The sequence below is a fragment of the Triticum urartu genome, chromosome 2A (genome assembly GCF_056163025.1).
Source record: "Triticum urartu cultivar PI428250 chromosome 2A, HENAU_Tu73, whole genome shotgun sequence".
NCBI classification, from domain to species: Eukaryota; Viridiplantae; Streptophyta; class Magnoliopsida; order Poales; family Poaceae; genus Triticum; species Triticum urartu.
The window spans coordinates 139,455,000-139,477,918 of NC_141874.1; the positions used below are offsets into that span (position 1 = coordinate 139,455,000).

The window sequence follows — 22,919 nt, forward strand, 5'->3', positions numbered from 1 at the left end:
TACATAGCAGTTCTCAAAAGAAAAAGAGTGCACCTAGACAATCCTTATTGTCCTAACTGCAATAAGAGGGCGGAAGAGACCACTATGCATCTTTTATGGGATTGTAACTTTGCACAAGATTGTTGGAACTCATTGATACCAAATAGAAAGAGAGGTGCATCTGTGTATGAGGACACCACCTTTGCAAGGGAACTCCTTTCAAAACAATTTGCTTCGGAAATTGTTATATTGGGATGTTGGAATGTATGGATTTAGAGAAATGACAAAATTTTCAGAGCTCCGCAACAGTCAATTCAGGCATGAAGGTTCTATTGAAGCAAGACCTGAAACTCCTAAGATTCAATATTAAGGATAAGTATGAACAAAGTTTCTCCAAGTGGTTATACAATAATTTGTAAATCCATGACTCTTATACCTAGAACAGGCATTGGCTAGGTCCTCACTTGGATCTTTGGCCTTTTAGGTCTTCTTTTCCAACTTTTTGTAATATATTGGGTTTTTATAAAATATACCGTACAACTATTATTCTACGGTTTGGGGGTAAAAGAAAACGTTTCGAACATATGTTCTTTCAGACTCTTAATAGAAACAACTCATGAGACCAACCCAAACTAATCGCCAAAGGAGTACAATAACTTCATTGAGTTTCAAGAAAAAATTACAAGAACACGAACATATAACATCTAAAAGATAACTTGACCCAGTGGTGGCACATCCATATTAACCAGTTTCCACTCTTGAGCAAATTTGGGTAGCTCATCCGGGTGGTCTCTGCTTGAATATACTGTTCACGAGGCTTCTCCTCCGTTAGATCTTTTTTTAGGATCCTTGATCCGCCACTGACAGCACTCCTAACTTTTTCCCGCAATCGACGCTGCCATCAAGCACCGCCTCTGCCCGGTACTTAAACTTGAACCCCAGCTCCACAAGCTTGTTCGTGTTGACCTGCACTCTGACTCCCTCTCCCACCACCCTAACAATCCACACGCAATGAGAGATTAGTATTAATCACAATTCAAACGCACCATGAGATACCTGATTTGGAACATTTAGTCGAAGAAAAGTACTCTTTCAGCGCCAGCTTGAGCTCCGGGTGCTTGCTCGCGTAGTGCTCCACCAGATCCTGCATGTTGGGGTGTGCGGTGGCGCAGAGGTACCGACCGGCAGCGACGTCGCGCTGGCGCTCCATGCAGAAGACGTGCGCCTCGCAGACGTCGTCGACGTGCACCACCGGCACGGAGCCGAGGAGGGCCTGCGTGAACCTGAGGGCGTTGTGGTAAGGCTCGATGCCGGTGAAAGGCGACAGCATGAAGTGTTGGCTCTCGTTGATGTACGGCAGGAGGGTGTCTCCTCCTACGAGGCCCAGTAACAGGACGACGACGTCGAACGCTCTGCTCTCGGAGGGGCGGTCGTTGTACTTGACTAGCTCCTTCTCGGCGATGCACTTAGAGGAGAGGTAATCCTGCATATATAACATAAGTAACAACAACAAAATGGGGACAGATTGCTTGATAGTACAACAAGTGAGCAGGCTTGTGACAATGTTGCCGGCCTAGCATGCCGAGCCGGCCATTTGCTCAAAATATACTTTCATTTTAAGAACAGGCAAAAGACCGGCAGCTCTTATTCCACACAAACTCCGTGGAATAGCTTATATAATGCACAAGGTTGTCTATATCGCCAGATGCAATATCTTCACACACAAAATTATTCCGGAATTTTAAATTTAATAGGTTTTAAATAATATTATTTAAATAGTTTTAAAACGAAAATATGTGCTGGAAAATAAAAATATTCATGTTTCTTAATATAAAAATGTTCATATATTCGAGAAAAAAGTTCATCACATGTTTAAGAAAAAATCATGTGTTAAAAATGTTCATGTATTTAAAAAAATATATATTCAAACACCACTAGATATGTGGTCATATACTTTTGAAAAAATATTTACTCATTTAGAAAATATTTGTGTTTACAAAAAAATTGTGTTAAAAAAGGTTCACGTATTTTGAAAAACTACTCAGTATAACATATATGTTTACATACTTCTTAAAAAGATATCACCGTGTACAGAAAAAAAACATCAAAATCGCAAGAAAGCACTCACGTCCATGAATTCGTTGCTGTGATCAATGGGCAGGCCGAGCGGAGTCCAGCAGGACTCATTCGCAAACTCTTTGTACCCTTTCCCGTCCTCGCGGAGTGGCGACGCCGTGATAACAGACCCCGTACTGATGACACGTCTCACTGACTTGGACCGCTCGCACTGTTGTAGGATGGCACGCGTCGCGTCCTCGATCGCTTCGGTGGTGTCCTTGTACTGCAAAATCAAATCATATAAAAGAAAGGCATGACATAACTTAGCTACAATCGATTAAAGTGAAATGTGACATTAGTGTATGTTGTGATTTGAATAGTCGTGCATGCAACTTGCTGGTAAAAGCATCTAGAGCCGGCATCCTCAAACATTCTCTATGCGTCTGAGCACACGGTCCGGTCAGTGGCCGGTCACAAAAATGTGACCTGGCCGGGCACCTCTGACCGGTCCTATATGCCGGGTTGGCTAGCACTTCATATCTATCCCATATCTGCGGCGGGTATGATAAGCCGGGACCCGCACGTCGGATTCGATAAACAGGATCCATCACAAATTCCACCAAATCTCCCCTGCCTTATCAGATGAGCCATTTCCTCTCTTCTCCCTCGTCCGCTCCAGCCCTCCCCTAAGTCCACCGCCATCACCTCCACAAAACTCATCCCCGGCCGACGGCCGTCTCACCGCTCCGTACACTTATGCCACCCCGGACGCCACGGTACGTCCGGCTATTCTCGGATTGCACCTTGCCGTCTATGTGTTCGACAAATTGTTCGAGCAGTTTTTTGTGATTCTTATGTAGGCAAAACGACGGATCCTGATGAGGAGTATGGAAACACGAAGGTTGATGAATTAATGCAAAAGAGTTCTTCGATTTGTTGGAGTTGGACGAAGATATCAAGATGATGATGAACATGAGCATCTAGAAGGAAATGGGCAGAGAGGTGGATCACATTCTGAACATCAAGGGTTGTATCAAAGGGAGGATACTTTTGAACCGAGATAGGGTCGCTGGAGCATGACTTCCCTACAAGTACTTTGATCCCAAACCAACATTCTTTGATACATGGTTTCTTCGACGCTTTATATGCAGAAACCCTTGTTCTTGTGCATGGTGGAGGGAGTGAAGGAACATGATCCCTACTTCAGGTTCACCAGGGACTGCAGCAGACAACTCTCATTCTTTGTTAAGCAAAAATACACGACTACTATGAGGATGTTTGCACCAGGTACCACTGTTGATGTCGTTGGTGAGATGGTTTGGATGGGGAGGACATGCCTAAAGACCACTGTGAGATTTGCACACGTCATGGTGCAGGTCTTTGGAGCAAAATATCCAAGAGAACCAAGTGTGCAAGATACAGAAAAGTTGATGGTGATTGGAGCGGCAAGATGCCTTTCACGTATTCTTGGTTCAATTGATTACATGCAATGGCAATGGAGTAACTTAGCCAAGGGTTGGCGCGGGATGCACCAAGGTCACATCAAAGAGGCCAGCATCATACTCGAAGCAGTCACATCAATGGACTTGTGAATTTGCTATGCTTTCTTTGGCATGTCTGATTCTCACAACGACATCAATGTGCTACAGCGATCTCCCATGTTCAGGAGACTTTGCAATGGGAAGCGTCACCGTACGCAGACATGGTTTGGAAACAGCGAGCCCCGCAACAGCATCACTTCTTCACGTGGCTCGTGATGAGAAATAGGTGTTGGACCTCCGACAGATTGGCCCGGAGAGGCCTTCTGCATCAACAGGCCTGCCCACTCTGCAACCAAGCCAAAGAGACTATAAATCCCATCCTACTGACCTGTGTTTTGCCCGCATAGTGTGGGGACGCATTTGGCAGGGCCTCAGGTGTCCGGACCAGGCACCTATGGCATCTGACACTCTCATAGACTGGTGCACCACGCGGACGACCAGCCAGTACTCAAGGAGAGATCTCAAGGCCATCATCACTCTTAGCCTTTGGGAGATGTGGAAACACACGAATGATGTCGTTTTTAATGGTGGCGCGCTTCCATCCCCGTAGCAGGTGATCTCCAACATCCATCGGGAAGGCGGAAACTGGCGGACGACGGGACTCCTTAAAGGAGATTTAGAGTCTTTCTTTGGAGATCTAACTAGGTGGGTGATACGCCTCCAACGTATCTATAATTTTTGATTGTTCCATGCTATTATATTATCCATCTAGGATGTTTTATATGCATTTATACGCTATTTTATATGATTTTTGGGACTAACCTATTAACCTAGAGCGCAGTGCCAGTTTCTGTTTTCCCCTTGTTTTTGAGTATCGCAGAAAAGGAAAACCAAACGGAGTCCAATTGACCTGAAATTTCACGGAGATTATTTTTGGACCAGAAGAAGCCCACGGAGTATCGAAGATGGGCCAAAAGAGTCCCGAGGCACCCACGACGGTGGGGGGCATGCCCTACCCCCTGGGTGCGCCCCCTACCTCGTGTCCGCCTCGGGGACCTCCCTGACTTGTTCCCGACTCCAACACCTTATATATATACACCTAAACTTCTAGAAAGAAACCTAGATCGGGAGTTCAGCCGCCGCAAGCCTCTGTAGCCACCGAAAACCAATCTAGACCCGTTCCAGCACCCTGCCGGAGGGGGAATCCCTCTCCGGTGGCCATCTTCATCATCCCGACGCTCTCCATGATGAGGAGGGAGTAGTTCACCCTCGGGGTTGAGGGTATGTACCAGTAGCTATGTGTTTGATATCTCTCTCTCTCTCTCTCTCGTGTTCTTGATTCGGCATGATCTGTATGTATCGCTAGCTTTGCTATTGTAGTTGGATCTTATGATGTTTCTCCCCCTCTATATCCTTGTGACGAATTGAGTTTTCCCTTTGAAGTTATCTTATCGGATTGAGTCTTTAAGGATTTGAGAACACTTGATGTATGTCTTGCGTGTGCTTATCTGTGGTGACAATGGGATATTCACGTGATCCACTTGATGTATGTTTTCGTGATCAACTTGCGCGTTCTGTGACCTCGTGAACTTATGCATAGGGGTTGGCACACGTTTTCATCTTGACTCTCCGGTAGAAACTTTGGGGCACTCTTTGAAGTTCTTTGTGTTGGTTGAATAGATGAATCTGAGATTGTGTGAAGCATTTCGTATAATCATACCCACGGACACTTGAGGTGACATTGGAGTATCTAGGTGACATTAGGGTTTTGGTTGATTTGTGTCTTAAGGTGTTATTCCAATACGAACTCTAGGATAGATCGAACGGAAAGAATAGCTTCGTGTTATTTTACTATGGACTCTTGAATAGATCGATCAGAAAGGATAACTTTGAGGAGGTTTCGTACCCTACAATAATCTCTTCGTTTGTTCTCTGCTATTAGTGACTTTGGAGTGACTCTTTGTTGCATGTTGAGGCATAGTTATATGATCCAACTATGTTATCCTTGTTGAGAGAACTTGCACTAGTGAAAGTATGAACCCTATGCCTTGTTTCCTAGCATTGCAGTACCGTTTTCGCTCACTTTTATCATTAGTTACCTTATTGTTTTTATATTTTTCAGATTACCAAAACCTATATCTATCATCCATATTGCACTTGTATCACCATCTCGTCGAACAACTAGTGCACCTATACAATTTACCATTGTATTGGGTGTGTTGGGGACACAAGAGACTCTTTGTTATTTGGTTGCAGGGTTATTTAAGAGAGATCATCTTCATCCTACGCCTCCCATGGATTGATAAACCTTAAGTCATCCACTTGAGGGAAATTTGCTACTGTCCTACAAACCTCTGCACTTGGAGGCCCAACAACGTCTACAAGAATAAGATTGTGTAGTAGACATCAGTGGGCCAGCCCAGAGTAGTCGGCTGTTGTTGTGGGGATCATGGTAGATCCAGTGTTTGTAACCAGGTGTATGTAAACTTGGGTGGAGGGTTCTATCCCTACTCTTCTTCTATCAATATATGATATGCACGCTCGTGCATATTCTAGAAAAAAACATTATCAACGGGCACGACTACAACATGAGGTACTACCTTGCAGATAATATATATCCTCGATGGGCGGCATTGTGAAGACCATATCCAATTCCCATGACAACAAAAAAGTCACTTTGCAAGAATGCAAGAAGCGACTAGGAAGAATGTGGAGAGGGCATTTGGAGTGCGCCAAGCTCGTTGGGAAATTATTCATGGATCTGCTATGATGTGGTAATCATGGAATTTGTGGAAGTTGATGGCATGTTGTGTCATTTTACACAATATGATTGTTAAGGACGAGTGTGAAGGGGCTGTTCGAACTCATGATTTTGAGAAGCCTGGTGAACAAGTCCACATCCCGAAATAAGATGCGGATTAGATTACAATTTTTTTGCAAATTCATCATAATCTTTGAGATGAACAAGTGCACATGTGGGTCCACTACTAACTAATCTTGCAGAGTATATGTGGACCCACAATAGAAACTAAGAAGGACCAAAGAGTTTAATGTTTGAATTGTGCACTTCAAAAAAATGTTTGAACTATATACGTTAAAATTATGAAACTACACAATGATCTTATGATATTAATGTGTATGATGGACGTGTATGGATTTGAATGGATTTAAAGGGTTAGATATGAGGAGTGTTGTTGTCCGGCAGGAGATATGAGGGGCTCGTAATGCAAGAGCATTGCTGGATGGCGGGCCGTCTTGCACGGCACGGCCTCACCCACGACGACGTGTGTGCCCTATGCGACCAAGAGCCAGAGACGATGCAACATCTTCTTGTAGGTTGTTCCTTCTCTAGGCAAATATGGCATGAAATACTTAGTTAGGTGAGAGCACCAACTAGCCTACCAGATGGTGACACCCGCTTCCAAACATGGTGGACAACTTCGTCCGACCAAGCGTCAGCCTCCGCTCGCAAGGGCCTCGCATCCATCACCATCCTCAATGTGTGGTGGATATGGAAGCATCGCAACGGATGCGTCTTCAACCACGATCAGCCATCGGCCTCTCAGCTTAACACCACCATCAAAGACGAGGCGCCTCTGGGCTAAGGCCGGTGCTACAGGGATAAGAAATATCATTCCCGAGAGTTAGCCTTTTTGTGTTTTGGGGGTGAGCAACCCCTTTTTCTGTTTGCTCCATCACTCACAAACATGCCTCTAGCACACATGGCTTGTGAGTGTGTGTAATCTCATGTTGACACTTTTCTTCCATGAATGAAAAGGTATGCAAACTTTGCGTATTCGCGAAAAAAAGATATGAGGGGCTGCCCAACAGGGGTCACTCACGGGCACGTCGACCGATGTGTAGGGGGGACGGATTGCCAATCTGATTGCAGAAACTCTAAAACAAGAACGCTCTTGCATGGGTGACCGTTGACCGTAGCCACGGTTATTTTTTCATTGCATGATTGCATGAATCCTGTACCGTATTACTCTTCCTCGTGAGTCTAAGACGCGCACATTTCAAGGTTTAACTATGTCCATCAATTACACCGAGATTACTTCATTGCCATCAATTTTGGCCTAAGCATGACTCTGGATTAGTTTAAAGTGTAATACAACAAATTGCCAATACACCAAAAATGAATCAAGATGGATAAATAAAATGAAGACATCGTGGATTACCCGTGTTGAGATGGTGATAGGAAATTTCATTTTGTTTCACAATATTTATGATCATGACTGAAAATATAAGTTCTGTGACTTCAAAATTATATCTCCGGTCCAGCAGCGGACCAGAGGGCCCAATGATATGCGCGCGTTAAGGCACTAGTGGAGGTGGGGTAGTGGTTGGCGGGGTGTGGTGTTGTGTCACTTGGTGGGTGGAGTTGGCTTGCCGGTGTTCTACGGTGGTGTTGCAGCACGGTGGCGGTCTCTGGCGGGTATGGCTATTCGGGTTGGCATGGTCGATGACTTTTCCTCTAGTGGGTCAATATTGGGCGACGTGCGATGGACTTCCCTGTTGCAGTTTGGCTTTGGCATTGTTTGTGGCTTTGGACAAAAGTCTTGTTCGACTTTGTCGGTGCTGGCAACGACGACACTCTTCACGATGCTCCATTCTTGGTGAGTGTTTGAGAAGCATTGGCACCTCCCATCCGATGGGGTCCATTACTTCGGGTGATAGCCTTGACTTAGCTTGCTGGGTCAGACTGTGGCGGCATTTTCCATGTCGTTTCCTTCTTGGAGGCACGGTCCTTGGAGTTCTGATCCCGTGGTTGGCGCATGTCCCAGCATTGGCAGATCCCAAGGGGGCCAACGATTTAGGGTGCGGTCAGGCATGGAGCGGCGATGCTTCCGAGTATGGTGTCTTGCCTTCCTCTGATTCTAGGGAGGCCCGGGACCGCTTCCCTACACATCTGGGCTAAGGCCGGTGCTACAGGGATAAGAAATATCATTCCCGAGAGTTAGCCTTTTTGTGTTTTGGGGGTGAGCAACCCCTTTTTCTGTTTGCTCCATCACTCACAAACATGCCTCTAGCACACATGGCTTGTGAGTGTGTGTAATCTCATGTTGACACTCTTCTTCCATGAATGAAAAGGTATGCAAACTTTGCGTATTCGCGAAAAAAAGATATGAGGGGCTGCCCAACAGGGGTCACTCACGGGCACGTCGACCGATGTGTAGGGGGGACGGATTGCCAATCTGATTGCAGAAACTCTAAAACAAGAACGCTCTTGCATGGGTGACCGTTGACCGTAGCCACGGTTATTTTTTCATTGCATGATTGCATGAATCCTGTACCGTATTACTCTTCCTCGTGAGTCTAAGACGCGCACATTTCAAGGTTTAACTATGTCCATCAATTACACCGAGATTACTTCATTGCCATCAATTTTGGCCTAAGCATGACTCTGGATTAGTTTAAAGTGTAATACAACAAATTGCCAATACACCAAAAATGAATCAAGATGGATAAATAAAATGAAGACATCGTGGATTACCCGTGTTGAGATGGTGATAGGAAATTTCATTTTGTTTCACAATATTTATGATCATGACTGAAAATATAAGTTCTGTGACTTCAAAATTATATCTCCGGTCCAGCAGCGGACCAGAGGGCCCAATGATATGCGCGCGTTAAGGCACTAGTGGAGGTGGGGTAGTGGTTGGCGGGGTGTGGTGTTGTGTCACTTGGTGGGTGGAGTTGGCTTGCCGGTGTTCTACGGTGGTGTTGCAGCACGGTGGCGGTCTCTGGCGGGTATGGCTATTCGGGTTGGCATGGTCGATGACTTTTCCTCTAGTGGGTCAATATTGGGCGACGTGCGATGGACTTCCCTGTTGCAGTTTGGCTTTGGCATTGTTTGTGGCTTTGGACAAAAGTCTTGTTCGACTTTGTCGGTGCTGGCAACGACGACACTCTTCACGATGCTCCATTCTTGGTGAGTGTTTGAGAAGCATTGGCACCTCCCATCCGATGGGGTCCATTACTTCGGGTGATAGCCTTGACTTAGCTTGCTGGGTCAGACTGTGGCGGCATTTTCCATGTCGTTTCCTTCTTGGAGGCACGGTCCTTGGAGTTCTGATCCCGTGGTTGGCGCATGTCCCAGCATTGGCAGATCCCAAGGGGGCCAACGATTTAGGGTGCGGTCAGGCATGGAGCGGCGATGCTTCCGAGTATGGTGTCTTGCCTTCCTCTGATTCTAGGGAGGCCCGGGACCGCTTCCCTTCTGTGTTAGCGTCTCTCTCAAACGGCGAGGTGGTGGCAGTTGAAGTGCTCCTTAGTTGATTTTGTGTCATTTTTTACGGCTCTCCTGGCCTAGGTTAGCTAGGTTTTTGTGGCCATGGGTACTGGTGGGTTTTGCCTGGTTTTTCTCTAATTAACCGAGCTATGTTCACTTGTTGGGTCTGGTTTTCCTTCTAAACTGGCTCATTTCTGTAGGTTTTTTGGGTTCGGTTTTCCATATAAACAAGACATGTTCTATCCTTCTAATGGAAATTGCAGGTAGCCCCTGCCCTCTCGAAGAGGTTCTTCAAAAGAAAATCATTGAATACATTTTTTGGAATACGAATTCAACTATATAACCTTTTGTCGCACATAACTTATATTTGTTTGATTATATTGATGACCAAGGTAAAATCTTGTAATGCACGCGGGTATTACTTGAGTATTTTTATAGGATGTTAGAAGACATATTGAGTTCATCCAAACAAATCTGATTCTTTTTAAATTGCATTTACTATTTTTTTTGGATTTTACTGCTTATATTGATGTATTTGAGCTCGGAGCAGATGATTCATGTCCCTGTCTCAGTACTTTCTTTATTTTCGTAAATATAGGAGTGCCTTCTTTATGCGGGTGTATTTAAGTTTGGATGTTCGGAATTATTAAAATTGTTGGAAAAATCTGAAAGATGGAGACATTTCTGAATGTTTGTGTTAAAAAAAATAAAGTTGTCGAACATCAGAAGTGAGAGTTGCAGGTGGTGATTGTCCTTCCGAAAGTGCCACAGTAGCTGTCGGACAATGACCACAGACCCTTGCTGGTCTTCCTGGTCAGCTGACCGCGGAATAACCTTTCCTGTGTGAACATATGTCCACCGGTGTTGTGTTTGTGATAGCAAAAGTGTTACTCTAATCCCCGCAAAGGTTCCGATAAAATTGTAAAAGAAAAAACGAAAACAATTTGAAACCTTTTTGGACGAACATCAATAATTATTCTAACATCCAGCAAAATTTCGCCACCGAATGTCATCCATAGTGATTTGTGCCTAATTTTTTAGAAAATTGAGTGCTCCAAATGTGTGTGCTTTTTTGCGGGGTCCAAATGTGTGTTTTTGATTCCCAAATTCTGCTTTTTTTGTACATGCCTGATGCCTCCACAGATGTCTTTTGTAGGTGATTTTTTACAGTATTGTTTTTTGGATTTTACTGTTTACGTGGGTATTTTTGAGCTCGGAGCAGATGATCCATGTCCCTGTCTACCTTCTTGTATAATTAAGAAGTACCCTTGTGATCCTCCTGATCGAGACACAACCGGCCGAGAAGACTAACGAGTGGGTTACCTTGGAGCTGCCGGAGTTGTGCTGCAGCGGGGTGGCGACGAGGAAGACGAACTCGCAGCCCTGGATGGCCGGCTCGAAGGAGGCGGCGTCGTAGATGTCCGCCTCGAACAGCACCAGCCGCTCCGCCGCGCCGGGGAGCCCCCTCAGCAGCCCCGTCTTCTTCTCATCCCCTGCGTGTCCACGACGGACCAAGAACGCTCAGAGAAGAATAGAAGACCGCGGGGGCCAACGGCACGCATGAAGACATCAGCGTGAGAGAGGGCGGGCGCATACCGAGGTTCCGTAGGGTCCCGTGGACGGTGCAGCCTCTTTCGAGGAGCTTCTTGACGAGCCAGGACGCGATGTAGCCTGCCGCTCCGGTGACGCATACCTTGCTCATCTTCTCCGGCCGGTCTCTTGTCTATGTCGATCCCTTGATACTGTCTGTATATGTACGTGTGGGGTGGGCGCTGAGTTCTCCCGGGTGATCGTGGGCAATGACGCTGTTGCTAAGAGGGTGTTTGGATACGTTTTAGTCTCATGACTAAAAGTAGTGGGACTAAAACTTGCTAGCCTCACCCATGCTTGGATCTAAATACTAAAAAGACCTAAAATCAAGTTATTGAGCATTTATTATCCTCCAAACCATTCAATTCAGAACTCGCATGTGTTAAAGGAGAGGCATTAAATAATGAGAGAGAGGGCTAATACATATTTTAGTAGGTTTTCTATGACTAAAAAATTTTAGCTTCAAGACTAGTTCTAGCCTTTCTTTAGTCAGGGGTGCTTGAAACTTTAGCCTCTAAAAAAGACTATTTTTAGTCAGACTAAAAATAGTCTCTTGGATCCAAGCATCCTCTAAATATTTTTTTTTGCTACGACGGTCACTAAATTTGCCTCGTCAAAGATATACTCCCTTCATTCCAAAATATAATGCGTCCGCGCTTTCTGAGGTCAAATTTTGACCATAAATTTAATAAACGAGACCGACTGCGGTGGGAAAAAAATTACATAATTAAAAACTTCTTTCGAATACGAATTCACTGATATAACTTTTACCCCGCCGCAATCGGTCTTGATAGTTAAACTTACGGTCAAAGTTGAAGCACGTAGATAGAAAAAGTACTATATTATAAAATGGAGGGAGTAATATCAGAGCCCGTAGTGGGTGTCCGGTCCACCATCGGTTAGCCGCCGAAGACTCTTGGAAAAGTGTAAGTTCGCACGCGGGCGGCCGCAGCAACCAATGATTTAGCGAATCTGATGATTATATAGCGGGTTAAAGACACCTGAACGCAGCCTCGGTTGTATTTCCCCGGAACAGAGCAGCCCTGCAGGAGACCGTCACATCCATATGGACATACGTGTTGAGATACAACAACGAGACGGACGGGCATGCTCGATCGAAACCACCATGTGACCGTACTGTGCCAACCGATACATACACTTGTCTAGCGTGCTAATCTAAACCAGCAACCTAAAGAAGAGGAGCTGACGGACGAGCAGAGACAGAGACATGTTTCTGCCTCCGCTAACTGTTCGAGTTCTTTAGTCCAGTGCAACCTTTTCCACCTCCGCGGGCGAGGTATTCTTGGGGCCTGTACGTACACGCTGATCAGCTCAGCTCCTCCAAGCTGGACCAGAACGCAGGCAGGATGTTGCTGGGGCGAGCGTAACGCCAACTCCACCATGCCATCTCATCACGTCCGCGCGCGTCTATTTGGAGTAAATAGATGAATAGCACGGTCCAACGCGCGGCTTCAAACGGACAAATGTCCGGATCCCGTCCGTTTTCGACTCATCCCCGTTCCAAACTTGTGCTCGGTTTGGGGTGAAACGGATGCGCGCGGACAGCCTGGACGCATGCCCTTGTCCCTCCGTGACCCGTCTGTCGGGGACACTAGCAGTCCCTCCGCTCCCAACGCTTCCATCCTCTCTCTCCCGCCCTGCCCCGCCGCCGACGCCGTCGCTATTCTCCGGCTGCCTCCTCACCGTGCAGCCCCCGAGCGTCCCTACCAAACCACGTCTCGACATGGCCGCCACCAGCCCGCGCTTTGGCCGTAGTTTTGGCCATCGATCGGAGGTTTGGCCGTCGCCGTCTTTGTCGGTCACAGAGGGGAGACGACCGCCGGCGACGTACCACGGCGGCCTCGGCAGCTTCCGACGAGAGCTCCAGAGCGGCCAGTAGCCGGCCGACAACCACCCCTGCTGCGTCGAGGTGATCATCGCGGCCTCTTCGCCACCACGACCGCAAGGTGTTCGGCATTTTTCCCACAAAGGTATGGACAGTGGAAACGAGTTTTTCTTCCATCACTTCCTTTGTTCATCGGATGATTCGTCGTCGGATGATGAAGATCTCGTGGTGGCTGCACTGGTCGTTCATGACCACATTCAACGGCAGCTTCCTCGGTACAGGGGGTCAGTCCCTGGCCGTGCTGCCAACCTGAACCGTAACAGGGAGAGAGGCCACGCCCTGCTCTATGCCGATTACTTTGCCAACACCCCGCTCTTCAAGCCGGATAAATTCCCTCGCCGTTTTCGAATGTCAAGGCATGTGTTCAATCGTATCCGAGAGGGAGTGGTTGCTCATGACCCATACTTCGAGTGCAAGACGGATGCCCTTGGCAAGCTTGGATTCTTCTATTACCAGAAATGCACCGCGGCCATCCGCATGGTTGCATATGGAATTCCAGGTGATCTGGTGGATGAGTATGTGCGTATGAGTGAGACAACATGTCTAATGTCAATGTACAAGTTTTGCCAGGCTGTGATCGAGGTGTTTGGCCCAGAGTACTTGAGGCAGCCAACTGCCGCTGATACAGAGAGATTGTTGACGACCAACGCAGTCAGAGGCTTTCCAGACATGCTTGGCAGCATAGATTGTATGCACTGGGAGTGGAAGAACTGTCCATTTGCTTGGCAGGGCATGTCAAGGCGTGCACTGTCATATTAGAAGCAGTGACATCACAGGATCTTTGGGTATGTCATTCTTTCTTCGGCATGGCAGGTTCTCACAATGATATCAATGTGCTGCAGCGTTCTCCAGTCTTCGCGAGGCTTGCAGAAAGCCACTCCCCACCTGTCAACTTTGAGATCAACGGTCACCAGTACAACAAGGGATACTATCTAGCAGATGGTATATATCCTTTTTTTCGAGGATACGCCAATGGCGTACCTTAGCTTTATAGGAGGAAGAAAAATATGTACAAGAGATTACACATCGCTAGCTAGGAGTCACAAACCGACCCTAACCAAGCCTCCACACCACTCCCTAGCTCTACTCGACTACTCTATGATCAGTTGTCCTCCGAAAGCTCCTGCTTTGGCCCAAGTCCTCAACTCATCGAAGATAGAGTCTACCGTATCCCACTCGTTCTTGATTATGCCTGTGCCGAATACCCTTGCATTCCTTTGCTTCCATATCTTCCAACAGATTAGCATCACGAGGGTGTCAAAGCCTTTCCGAGACTGCTTATCCATTCGCTTTCTCGTATCCGTCCACCACTGCACCAATCTTGAGTCATTTGTTGGGCATATGTCGGCCGTCAAACCCATCCTAGTGGTGCAGCGGAACCACACTTGCCGCGAGAACACACACTGCAGCAAAATGTGATCGACTGTATCCTCCTCCTGGTCACACATGTAACATTTTGAAGCTTGGTCTTGCAGTCCGTGCCTAGCTCTCCTGTCCGAGGTCCATAAACGATATTGCACCGCAAGCCACATGAATAGCTTGCACGCAAGCGGTGCCCAACACTTCCATATGGCTCCGAAGCAGTGGAATCTGACTCCTCCCTCGCATAGCATCTTGTACGCAGATGATGCCGTGTAGACTCCAGACGTGTTCCAAGCCCAGATGGGGCAGTCCTCGACCTGAGCGTCCAAACGAACTTCCAAGAGGATCTCCCAGAGGCCGATGAACTGGGCGAGACCCTCAGTGCATAGGTCACCCACTACATCGTCCATCCATGAATGCATGCACATCGCATCTCGCACAAGTCTCCTGTTTGCCACTTGTGTCCGCACCTTTGCCACAACGAAGGGTGCAAAATCTTTAATAGCTGCTCCATGTATCCATCGGTCTTTCCAGAACAAGGTCTTGCCTCCTGAACCAACTTCCCATTTGACAAGGCTTCCAAAAGCTTGATCCACCTTTTTGTCCGAGGTTAGGTTGAGGCCTTGCCACGGCCTGGAATCATCAGTGCGTCTGAGCCATTCCCATTTGAGTCTTAAAGCGATACCGTGCTTAGCCAGGTCAATGACACCCAAGCCTCCCAAGTGTTTAGGCCTGCACACTCTAGCCCAGGAGACGACACATTTGCCTCCATTCACCGCCTCGGTTCCGGCCCAGAAAAATGCCCGACACCCCTTATCCACTCTCTCCAGAGCCCATTTAGGTGCCTCTGCTATCACGAGATGATGTGTAGCACGCGCCCTCATTACTTGATTGACAAGAATGAGCCTCCCCGACCTCGTCACGAGACCCCTTTGCCATCCTGGTAGGATGTGGAGAGCCGTGTCAACAATTGGCTGCCACTCTGACCTTTTGAGTTGCCTGATGCTAAGCTGGAGCCCAAGGTATTTGCATGGAAAGGTGTCGATTCTCCATGGCAGTGCAGACTTAACAAGCTCTTCATCCTCATTTTCTGCTCTGATCAAGATTGCCGCAGATTTGGAATAGTTGACTTTGAGCCCAGATGCCACTCCGAATATAGCAAGGATTTCTTTAACGCACATGAGGTCTGGCCATGTTGGTTTTATGAAGAGCACCACATCATCAGCATACAGGGACAAGCGCTGCATTGGGCTACATCCATTGATAGTACTAAGCACTCGTGCCTCATGCGCCTTGGAGATGATGGCCGTAAGCACATCCATGGCAATAACAAACAGCAAGGGAGATATCGAGTCCCCTTGTCTTAGTCCTTTAGCGTGCATGAACTTGTCACCAGCACATCCATTCACCAGCACCCTCGAGCTAGCGGTGGTGAGGAAGATCGCAATCCAAGAGATCCAGCGCTCCGAGAAGCCCTTGGCTCTTAACACCTCAAACAGAAATGGCCACGCCAGCGAATCAAAAGCTTTGGTTATGTCAAGCTTGAGCATCACTCCCTTGGCTTTCCTCCTATGCATCGTGCGCGCCATTTGCCGAACCAAGAGAAAGTTATCATGCAAGCATCTGCCCTTAATGAATGCGGACTGGTTCGTCTGTACTAGCTCTCCCATGCGCAGTCTTAGCCTGGCAGTCAACATCTTAGAAGCTATCTTGGGCATACTGTGCACAAGGCAAATAGGTCGGAAGTCAAACACCGCGCAAGCATCCGGTGTCTTCGGAATCAGAGTGATCAGAGCTTGGTTGAGCCTTCCAAAACCCCTTCCATTGCCAAGGAAAAACTTGTGAATCACAGCAACAAGATCCATCTTGATAATCTCCCACGCTTTTTGGAAGAAAATGCCAATGAACCCGTCCGGCCCAGGTGCTTTATCCGAAGGCATATCCTTGATAACTGCCCAGATCTCATCCTCAGTGAACACACGATCTTGGTCCGAAAGATCAATGGCCATGACACCAAGCCCCTCCAAATCAAGTGTGAAATCTCGGGCTCTATCCTTGCCTAGCAGGTCCTTGTAAGCTTTGTAGAAGGCTTCTTCCTTGCCTTTTCTGATCCGTGATGATGCACCCATCCATGGTCAAGGAAGGAATGTAGTTTTTCATACGTCTCCCATTCGCTACCAGGTGGAACAACTGCGTGTTAGCATCCCCTTCTTGAAGCCATGTAATTCTTGACCTCTGTCGCGCAATAGTCCTCTCTAGGGACGCCAGCCCAAGTACAAGCTGTTTAGGGTTCGTCTAAGCCATCTCTCTTCCTCAGTCAGATTACGACTCTCCTGAGTGCAATCAAACCGCATGATGACTAGGTTCGCAATAGCAATTTGCAGCTTTATGTTCCCGATCTCCTTCTGCCCCCATGTAGCAAGCGCTCGTGCTGTGTTTCGTAGCATGATGTCTAAGCGCAAGAATGGGTCTGTGATATCCGGATCACAGACCCAGGCCTCCTTGACTACATCCAAAAATCCATCCATTTTGACCCAGAACTTTTGAAAATGGAACCTCCTTCTGGCATGCATGTGCTCCTCAAGAGCAAGATGGAGTGGGCAATGATTGGAGTGCTCGGTAGATAGTGCTTGCAGCAAGCACTCCGGATGGTCAAGCTCCCAATCTACGGAAACAAAAGCACGGTCGATCTTTGTGAGCGTGGGTGTCTCCCTTTCGTTGCTCCACGTGAATTTGCGTCCATGCAAAAAGAGCTCCTTGAGCGCGTTATCATCCACAAAGCGCTTGAACTTCCCCATCATTCTCCTGTCCAAGTTAGGGTTGTTTTTGTCTGCCGCATAAAGGATGAGGTTGAAATCTCCTAAGACGAGCCATGGCCCTGGACATAGGGATCTACGCTCCGAAAGCTCATTGAGGAAGTTAATTTTGCGCTCATCTTCTTGAGGCCCATATACTATTGTGAGCCACCACGGCTCTCCCTCCTTGGGTGAGACGTACGCCGAAATGCTATGGGAGTCATTGACATAATTCGACAAGAGGACCCGTGTGATGTCCCATGCCACAAAGATACCGCCTCTCGTGTCCGACGCCGGTAAGTAAGTGAAACCATCATAGTTCGGCCCCATGCATTGCAGGATTACAAAGGTGTCCACCACCTCAAGTTTAGTTTCTAGGATACAAACAATCGCCGCGCGAGTGGAATCCACAAAACCCCTAAGCGCCTTCCTTTTGGCCGGACTGTTAAGGCCTCTAACATTCCAACACACTAACTCCAAAGCGTTGAACGACATTGGAACGAAATGCCTCCAACGCCACCAGCACCAACGTGCCTACTGCGCCAAGATCGGCTCTGCCATCCCTGTCTCCTCTGCGAGGTTGAGCGGTATCGCCTTCCCGAAGATAGCCGCGATGGCCCTCAACTGCGGCTCCTGGAGTGGTGAGTCGAAGACTGTACGGAGCTGACCTAGCGCATCTTCCGAGACCGCCAGATCATCACAATCCAGACCCAAGGTTCTAAGCAGCACCGTTTCAGCTGCCAAGGCCTTCGTCTTCCTAGAGCTACTTGCACAGACGGACCGAGTTGTGCGGCGTGGGGTGAATGGGTCATGGCCTGGTTTGACCCCTCGCAGACCTTCAAACTCCTTGAGAAGCGGCGGTGCAAGTTTTTTAAGCAATCCAGCGCAAAACGCCTTGATGTTCCCAAGCGCTGCAATTTCTTTCGCAGATAGATTCTCCTCGCGGCGCTGTACAATAATTGCACCAGCATCAATATCATTGCCGCCATGCAACGCCTCTTGCATGCATGCATGTGGCGCGGTCACATCGGCCCTCTCAAAACCAGCACCAGCCTCCTGTATACTGGGACCCGTATCCACCAAATCAGCTGAAGGCTTGTCAATCCTCTCCGTTGTCGCTAGCTGCAGCGCGTCCAAGACCGGTGGCAATCCCTGTGCGGTTTTGTCTGGCAGCGGATCCAGTGGTGGCCTCCTCCACGGCAGCGGATTGGGCGCTGGTGACCCGCACCGAAAGGCTGTGGACGGGAAGGCGGGATTTGATTGATGGCACGTCTTATCCTGCGCATGGTCATCCTCCATGGGATCCGCGCAAATCGCGCTGTCAATCACCCGTTGCGAGTTGGCATTGGTGGGTGCCTGATCCCTTGTCACCACTTGGTCAAAAGCCTGGCTACCCGGGCCCAACGGAACGTGCAAGATGGCCACCGTAGCCTCCTGGCGTGGCAGGGTCCCACTACACCTGCCCGGATCTTCTGTGGCAAACTGCACCACCGGATCATCTGTGGTAAACTGTGCCACCGGCAATGCTTGGGCTGCAGCCACCGCTTCTCCCTGGCAAGTCCCTGTCGCAGCCGCCGTGGTGACCACGGGCACGCTCGCCGACACCTCCTTGCCATGAGCCATCGGCGGTAACCTCCACTGTGATGGCCTGATGCGACCCAACAGAGCCTGCTTGTAAGAGCCGCCGTGCGCACCACTGCCCGGCGCCCCACCGCGGTGATCTCGTGCACCCCTCGACCACGGCAAGACGCTCCATTCTCCCCGACCCGAGATGTCCTCAGAGTTCCCCGGCAAGCCACTCTGCCCGCTACCATCGGAACTAGGAGGCCTGAACCAGCGCTCTGGACCCTCGTGCTCGCGCAGCCTTCCAATGTGGATGAGCGTTTTATACTCCAGCAAAGCACGGGTCGTCGGTGACCTTGCTGCCGGCCCTCCGTTCTCCTCCGGCTCCGGCACCCATAGCCGCTTGTCCGCCGGCACTTCATCAGGATCCACACACCATGCTCGTAGCTTGAAGAGGGAGAGATCTTCGCGATTTTCCGTCTCCGGAGCCAAACTCTCAACCAGACATGACGAGCCAAGGAGCTCGGCCGCCGTCTCGGTCGTCCACGCGTGAGATGGAATCCCCTTGATCATGAGTTCAACTTGAGTACGCATCACTCTGGACACCGCTTGCGCCTGCTTGAGCCATGGTTTGATGAACAGCTTGAAGTAGCCATACTCAACGGTGCCCGCCGCCAATGCCTTGTTGCGTAGCTCCGGCGAGGCGAAAACCACCAGGAAGTCCTCGGGATGGAACTTTTGGATAGAGAACCGATGGAGTGGAATACGCAGGGCTGTCGACACTCCTTCCGCCGCCTCCCGGCACGACACCGGGGGTCGAGTGCCGCCCACGTACGCCACCACCGCCAGCCTCAAACGCTGCTCAAGATCCTCCATCTCCGGCGTCCTACGGAGCACACAGATGCCACCGGAAGTAGCAGCTGCAGCCGATGCCTGCCCGAACCCCACAGGTGCGGTGTCAACCGGCACTGGCGAGGACCTCTCCGACGGAGCGGTCTGCCTAGCCGCCGGCGACAGCCTGTTCGCGAGTCCAGCCTGCATCGATGGCTGCGAAACACGCGCAACCTTGGCAACGGCATCCCGCCGGAGATCTTCTTCTGACCTTTGGCTCCTCGGCCGCTTGCAGTCCGTAGAAATGTGACCCTCCAGACCACACCGGATGCACAGCGGTGGAAAGCCGCAATCTTCCCGGCGGTGACCCTCCCTGAAGCAAGAGAAGCAAAGGCCAAACAGATCCGCCGGGATCTCTCTCCTCTCCTGGGACGACGCCGACGAGCACGACCGGGCTCCTCCCGCCGTCGCGTGCTTCCGAAGCGCTTTTCTTCCGCGCCAGAGAGCCTTGCGGGACGGCCCCGGCTTGCGCCATGGCGCGGAGAGTGCCGCAGCCGGGCCATCGATAGCTCGAGCCAGCGCACTTCCAGTACCAGTGGACGCGTCCGAAGAACTAGACGAGCCTGACAGGCCCAAGCCGGAGACGATGGGCTGCAGCCTCGACGACACCGAGGCGGGGCTGGCCGGACCCGAAGCCATGGCGAAACAGCCCCCTGGCGAGCGCCGCGGAAGGAAGGTCGGGGCCCGGGAGGCTGCCGGGGAAGGGAGAGGGCGCCGGGGCCTGGGTGGCCACCGGCGGAAGTGGTGGTGGACGCCGGGGCCGGAGTGGCCGCCGGCGGGGGGAGCGGAACTCACTAGGGAAGGAACCCGCGCGAGGCAAACTCGCTAGGGAGCGTGATTGTATATATCCTTAGTGGTCAACTTTTGTGAAGACAATCTCGAAACCCCAAGGTGAGAAAAGAAAGAGATTTGCCCAAATACAAGAGAGTGTTAGAAAGGATGTAGAACGTGCTTTTGGTGTGCTTCAATCCCGGTGGGGTATCGTTCGAAACCCTGCACTGTCATGGGATGAAAGGAAGCTTTGGGAGGTGATGACTGCTTGTGTGATCATGCACAACATGATCGTCGAGGACGAGCGTGATGAGAGTATCTTCGACCAAGGATTTGATTATTAAGGTGAAAATATTGAGCCCCTACACCAAGACCCAACCACATTTGAACAGTTTGTCCGATTCCACCATGAGATGCGTGATTGGCACACTCATTTGAATCTTCAAAATGACTTGGTAGAGCACGTGTGGGATCACATTAGCAATCAATAGATGTATTGGTCCATTTTATGTTCAGTGTAGACAATTTTGATTTGGTTGTAAAACTATTTTAATTTTCAGACAAACATTTTGGGTTGTAAAACTAGTTTTGATGAAAATATGGGCATTTTTGGCCGCGACGGACAGGATGGGACAAAGCCGCGCGCCCAGGACACGTCCGGACACGACCCCATTGCCCTACCCAAACGAACAGAATCCGGACAAAACGGACGTCTGTTTGGGGTCGTGCGGTGGAGTTGGCCTAAACAGCACAAATGCGGCACGTACATGTTACCTCGTGCACGCTAGCCTGAGGGATCTGCTCCTCTGTTCACCGTGTTCTGCAGCACATCGGACAGTGCGTGTAAGACGTCGATGGCTCACTGGCAGCAAAGCTTTCAGTGAAGAATGGCATACCTCGGCCTCGGTGTCCGCCTTGTCCACGCTATCGCTTCCGAGGAAGTCAAGTACATGCTTTGCCGCCTTCCTCGGCTTCTCGACATGGGGAATGTGGCCGCACTGCCCTACCTGCCTTAAAATTGCGCTGGGGAGCTCCTGTTGTAACCGCTGCAGAGCACCGCAACACATTTGAAATGGTGCGCATTTGTGTCCGAGTCTCTGAGACATGCATATATTTTGCAAGTTAGACAATGCACGTCATTTAGGCATTCTCAGGTAAACTTACGTATGCTTGCTTATTGCTAATTATCCCATCATCATCTCCACATAAGACCAGGCATTTTTGCTTTACCTGTCCACGAAAACAGGGCATGGTCAGAAATAACCATTCCCTTGCACAACCCATTTCATTTTTCTTCCATATCTTGCCAGATTGTGATATCCAACAGTTCAAAATGCTAGTGACAGAAGTATAGAGTCTATAATTGACAGTAAGCAGATGAGAATGATGTAACATTATGAACTGGTGCTTATATATACAATTGATGATATATTTGGAGGATGAATTTCATCTTTCCTTTTATCTCAGCAAAAAATGATGATCTGTGAGGTAGCTGCAGTGTGTTGGACAATTTGGGAAACACACTGAGCTTTGTATTTTAAACATAAATTTCCTGATGATCCTTCGGCTGTAATCTTTAACCTGTGCAGCCACATTGACTCCTGGGCAATGTTGCACAAAGAACAAGATCGAATAAACCTTTAGGCTGGAGTGATACTGCTCAAGAAGGTGACCACGGTCCACGGAGGCATGTGCATGATTGCATTGATGAGTGCTGACGACAAGGATCATAGGGCGAAAGTGATGTTTCTACAGCTTTGCTAGAGACCCATTTGGAGTTTCGCGGTGCTCTATGTTTTGTAATAACCGGAAATGTCAGTGTTTATTTCTGCTTTGGTTAAGTTATGTAAGACAGTTATACTATGGCAGTTTCTTTAGTGTACCGTTGTATACAAAAATTGCAAAAATTTATGCAACAGGTTCTATTAATGCTGCAGGAAGCACTTGAACTATCCATACAAAAAGAACCAAAACATTTCTGAAAGTAAAGGAGCCATATTGAGCAAAAGGAGAAACTCTGAACCAGCATCGATAGCATTTATTTGGGAGAGTTTTTACTGTACCCAGATACTCCCTAACAAGATGCGGGAGTACCTCAGGGTGCAAGTGGGACGGGTTGCGGGCAGCCCGCATCCCGCGCTCTAACCCGCGAGCGGGCCACACGGGAGACGCGGGTCGTCGTATGCGGGATACGCAGGCCGCCGCGGCGCCGCCAGCCCGCCATCTATACACACGTAATGTGTGCGCACTAATATGCATGTATCAAAGTTTCTCGTCGACTGATACGA

At 48.9% G+C, this 22,919-nt stretch overlaps 3 protein-coding genes across 3 annotated transcripts; 1 reads left to right on the top strand and 2 right to left on the bottom strand.

Annotated features, from left to right (window-relative positions):
* Positions 1-585: 585 nt before the first annotated feature.
* Positions 586-11,532, bottom strand: LOC125536352 (NADPH HC-toxin reductase 1). Its single transcript, XM_048699549.2, has 5 exons — positions 11,350-11,532; positions 11,077-11,246; positions 2,108-2,320; positions 1,068-1,462; positions 586-973 (listed from the first exon to the last, which is right to left on the bottom strand). The coding sequence occupies exons 1-5, from the start codon at positions 11,453-11,455 to the stop codon at positions 820-822; spliced, it is 1,038 nt and encodes a 345-aa protein (XP_048555506.1). The 5' UTR covers positions 11,456-11,532; the 3' UTR covers positions 586-819.
* Positions 11,533-13,336: 1,804 nt separating this feature from the next.
* LOC147984293 (uncharacterized) lies at positions 13,337-14,235 on the top strand. The gene is made up of 2 exons (XM_087541042.1): positions 13,337-13,937; positions 14,063-14,235. The coding sequence occupies exons 1-2, from the start codon at positions 13,337-13,339 to the stop codon at positions 14,233-14,235; spliced, it is 774 nt and encodes a 257-aa protein (XP_087397168.1).
* A 3,472-nt stretch (positions 14,236-17,707) lies between these two features.
* On the bottom strand, positions 17,708-20,742 carry LOC125536353 (uncharacterized). The gene has a single exon (XM_048699550.2). It carries the CDS (start codon positions 20,497-20,499, stop codon positions 17,941-17,943), a length of 2,559 nt encoding a protein of 852 aa, XP_048555507.2. The 5' UTR covers positions 20,500-20,742; the 3' UTR covers positions 17,708-17,940.
* Positions 20,743-22,919: the final 2,177 nt, after the last annotated feature.

Excerpts from the sequence above, each read along its gene's own strand:
- LOC125536352 (XM_048699549.2), bottom strand. The coding sequence starts at position 11,455 with ATGAGCAAGGTATGCGTCACCGGAGCGGCAGGCTACATCGCGTCCTGG. Across the intron at positions 11,247-11,349 it reads CGGGACCCTACGGAACCTCG|GGGATGAGAAGAAGACGGGG; the intron begins GTATGCGCCCGC and ends GTGGACACGCAG. Across the intron at positions 974-1,067 it reads CTCAAGCTGGCGCTGAAAGA|GGTGGTGGGAGAGGGAGTCA; the intron begins GTACTTTTCTTC and ends GTGGATTGTTAG.
- LOC147984293 (XM_087541042.1), top strand. The coding sequence starts at position 13,337 with ATGGACAGTGGAAACGAGTTTTTCTTCCATCACTTCCTTTGTTCATCG. Across the intron at positions 13,938-14,062 it reads CATGCTTGGCAGCATAGATT|GTTCTCACAATGATATCAAT; the intron begins GTATGCACTGGG and ends TCGGCATGGCAG.
- LOC125536353 (XM_048699550.2), bottom strand. The coding sequence starts at position 20,499 with ATGGCTTCGGGTCCGGCCAGCCCCGCCTCGGTGTCGTCGAGGCTGCAG.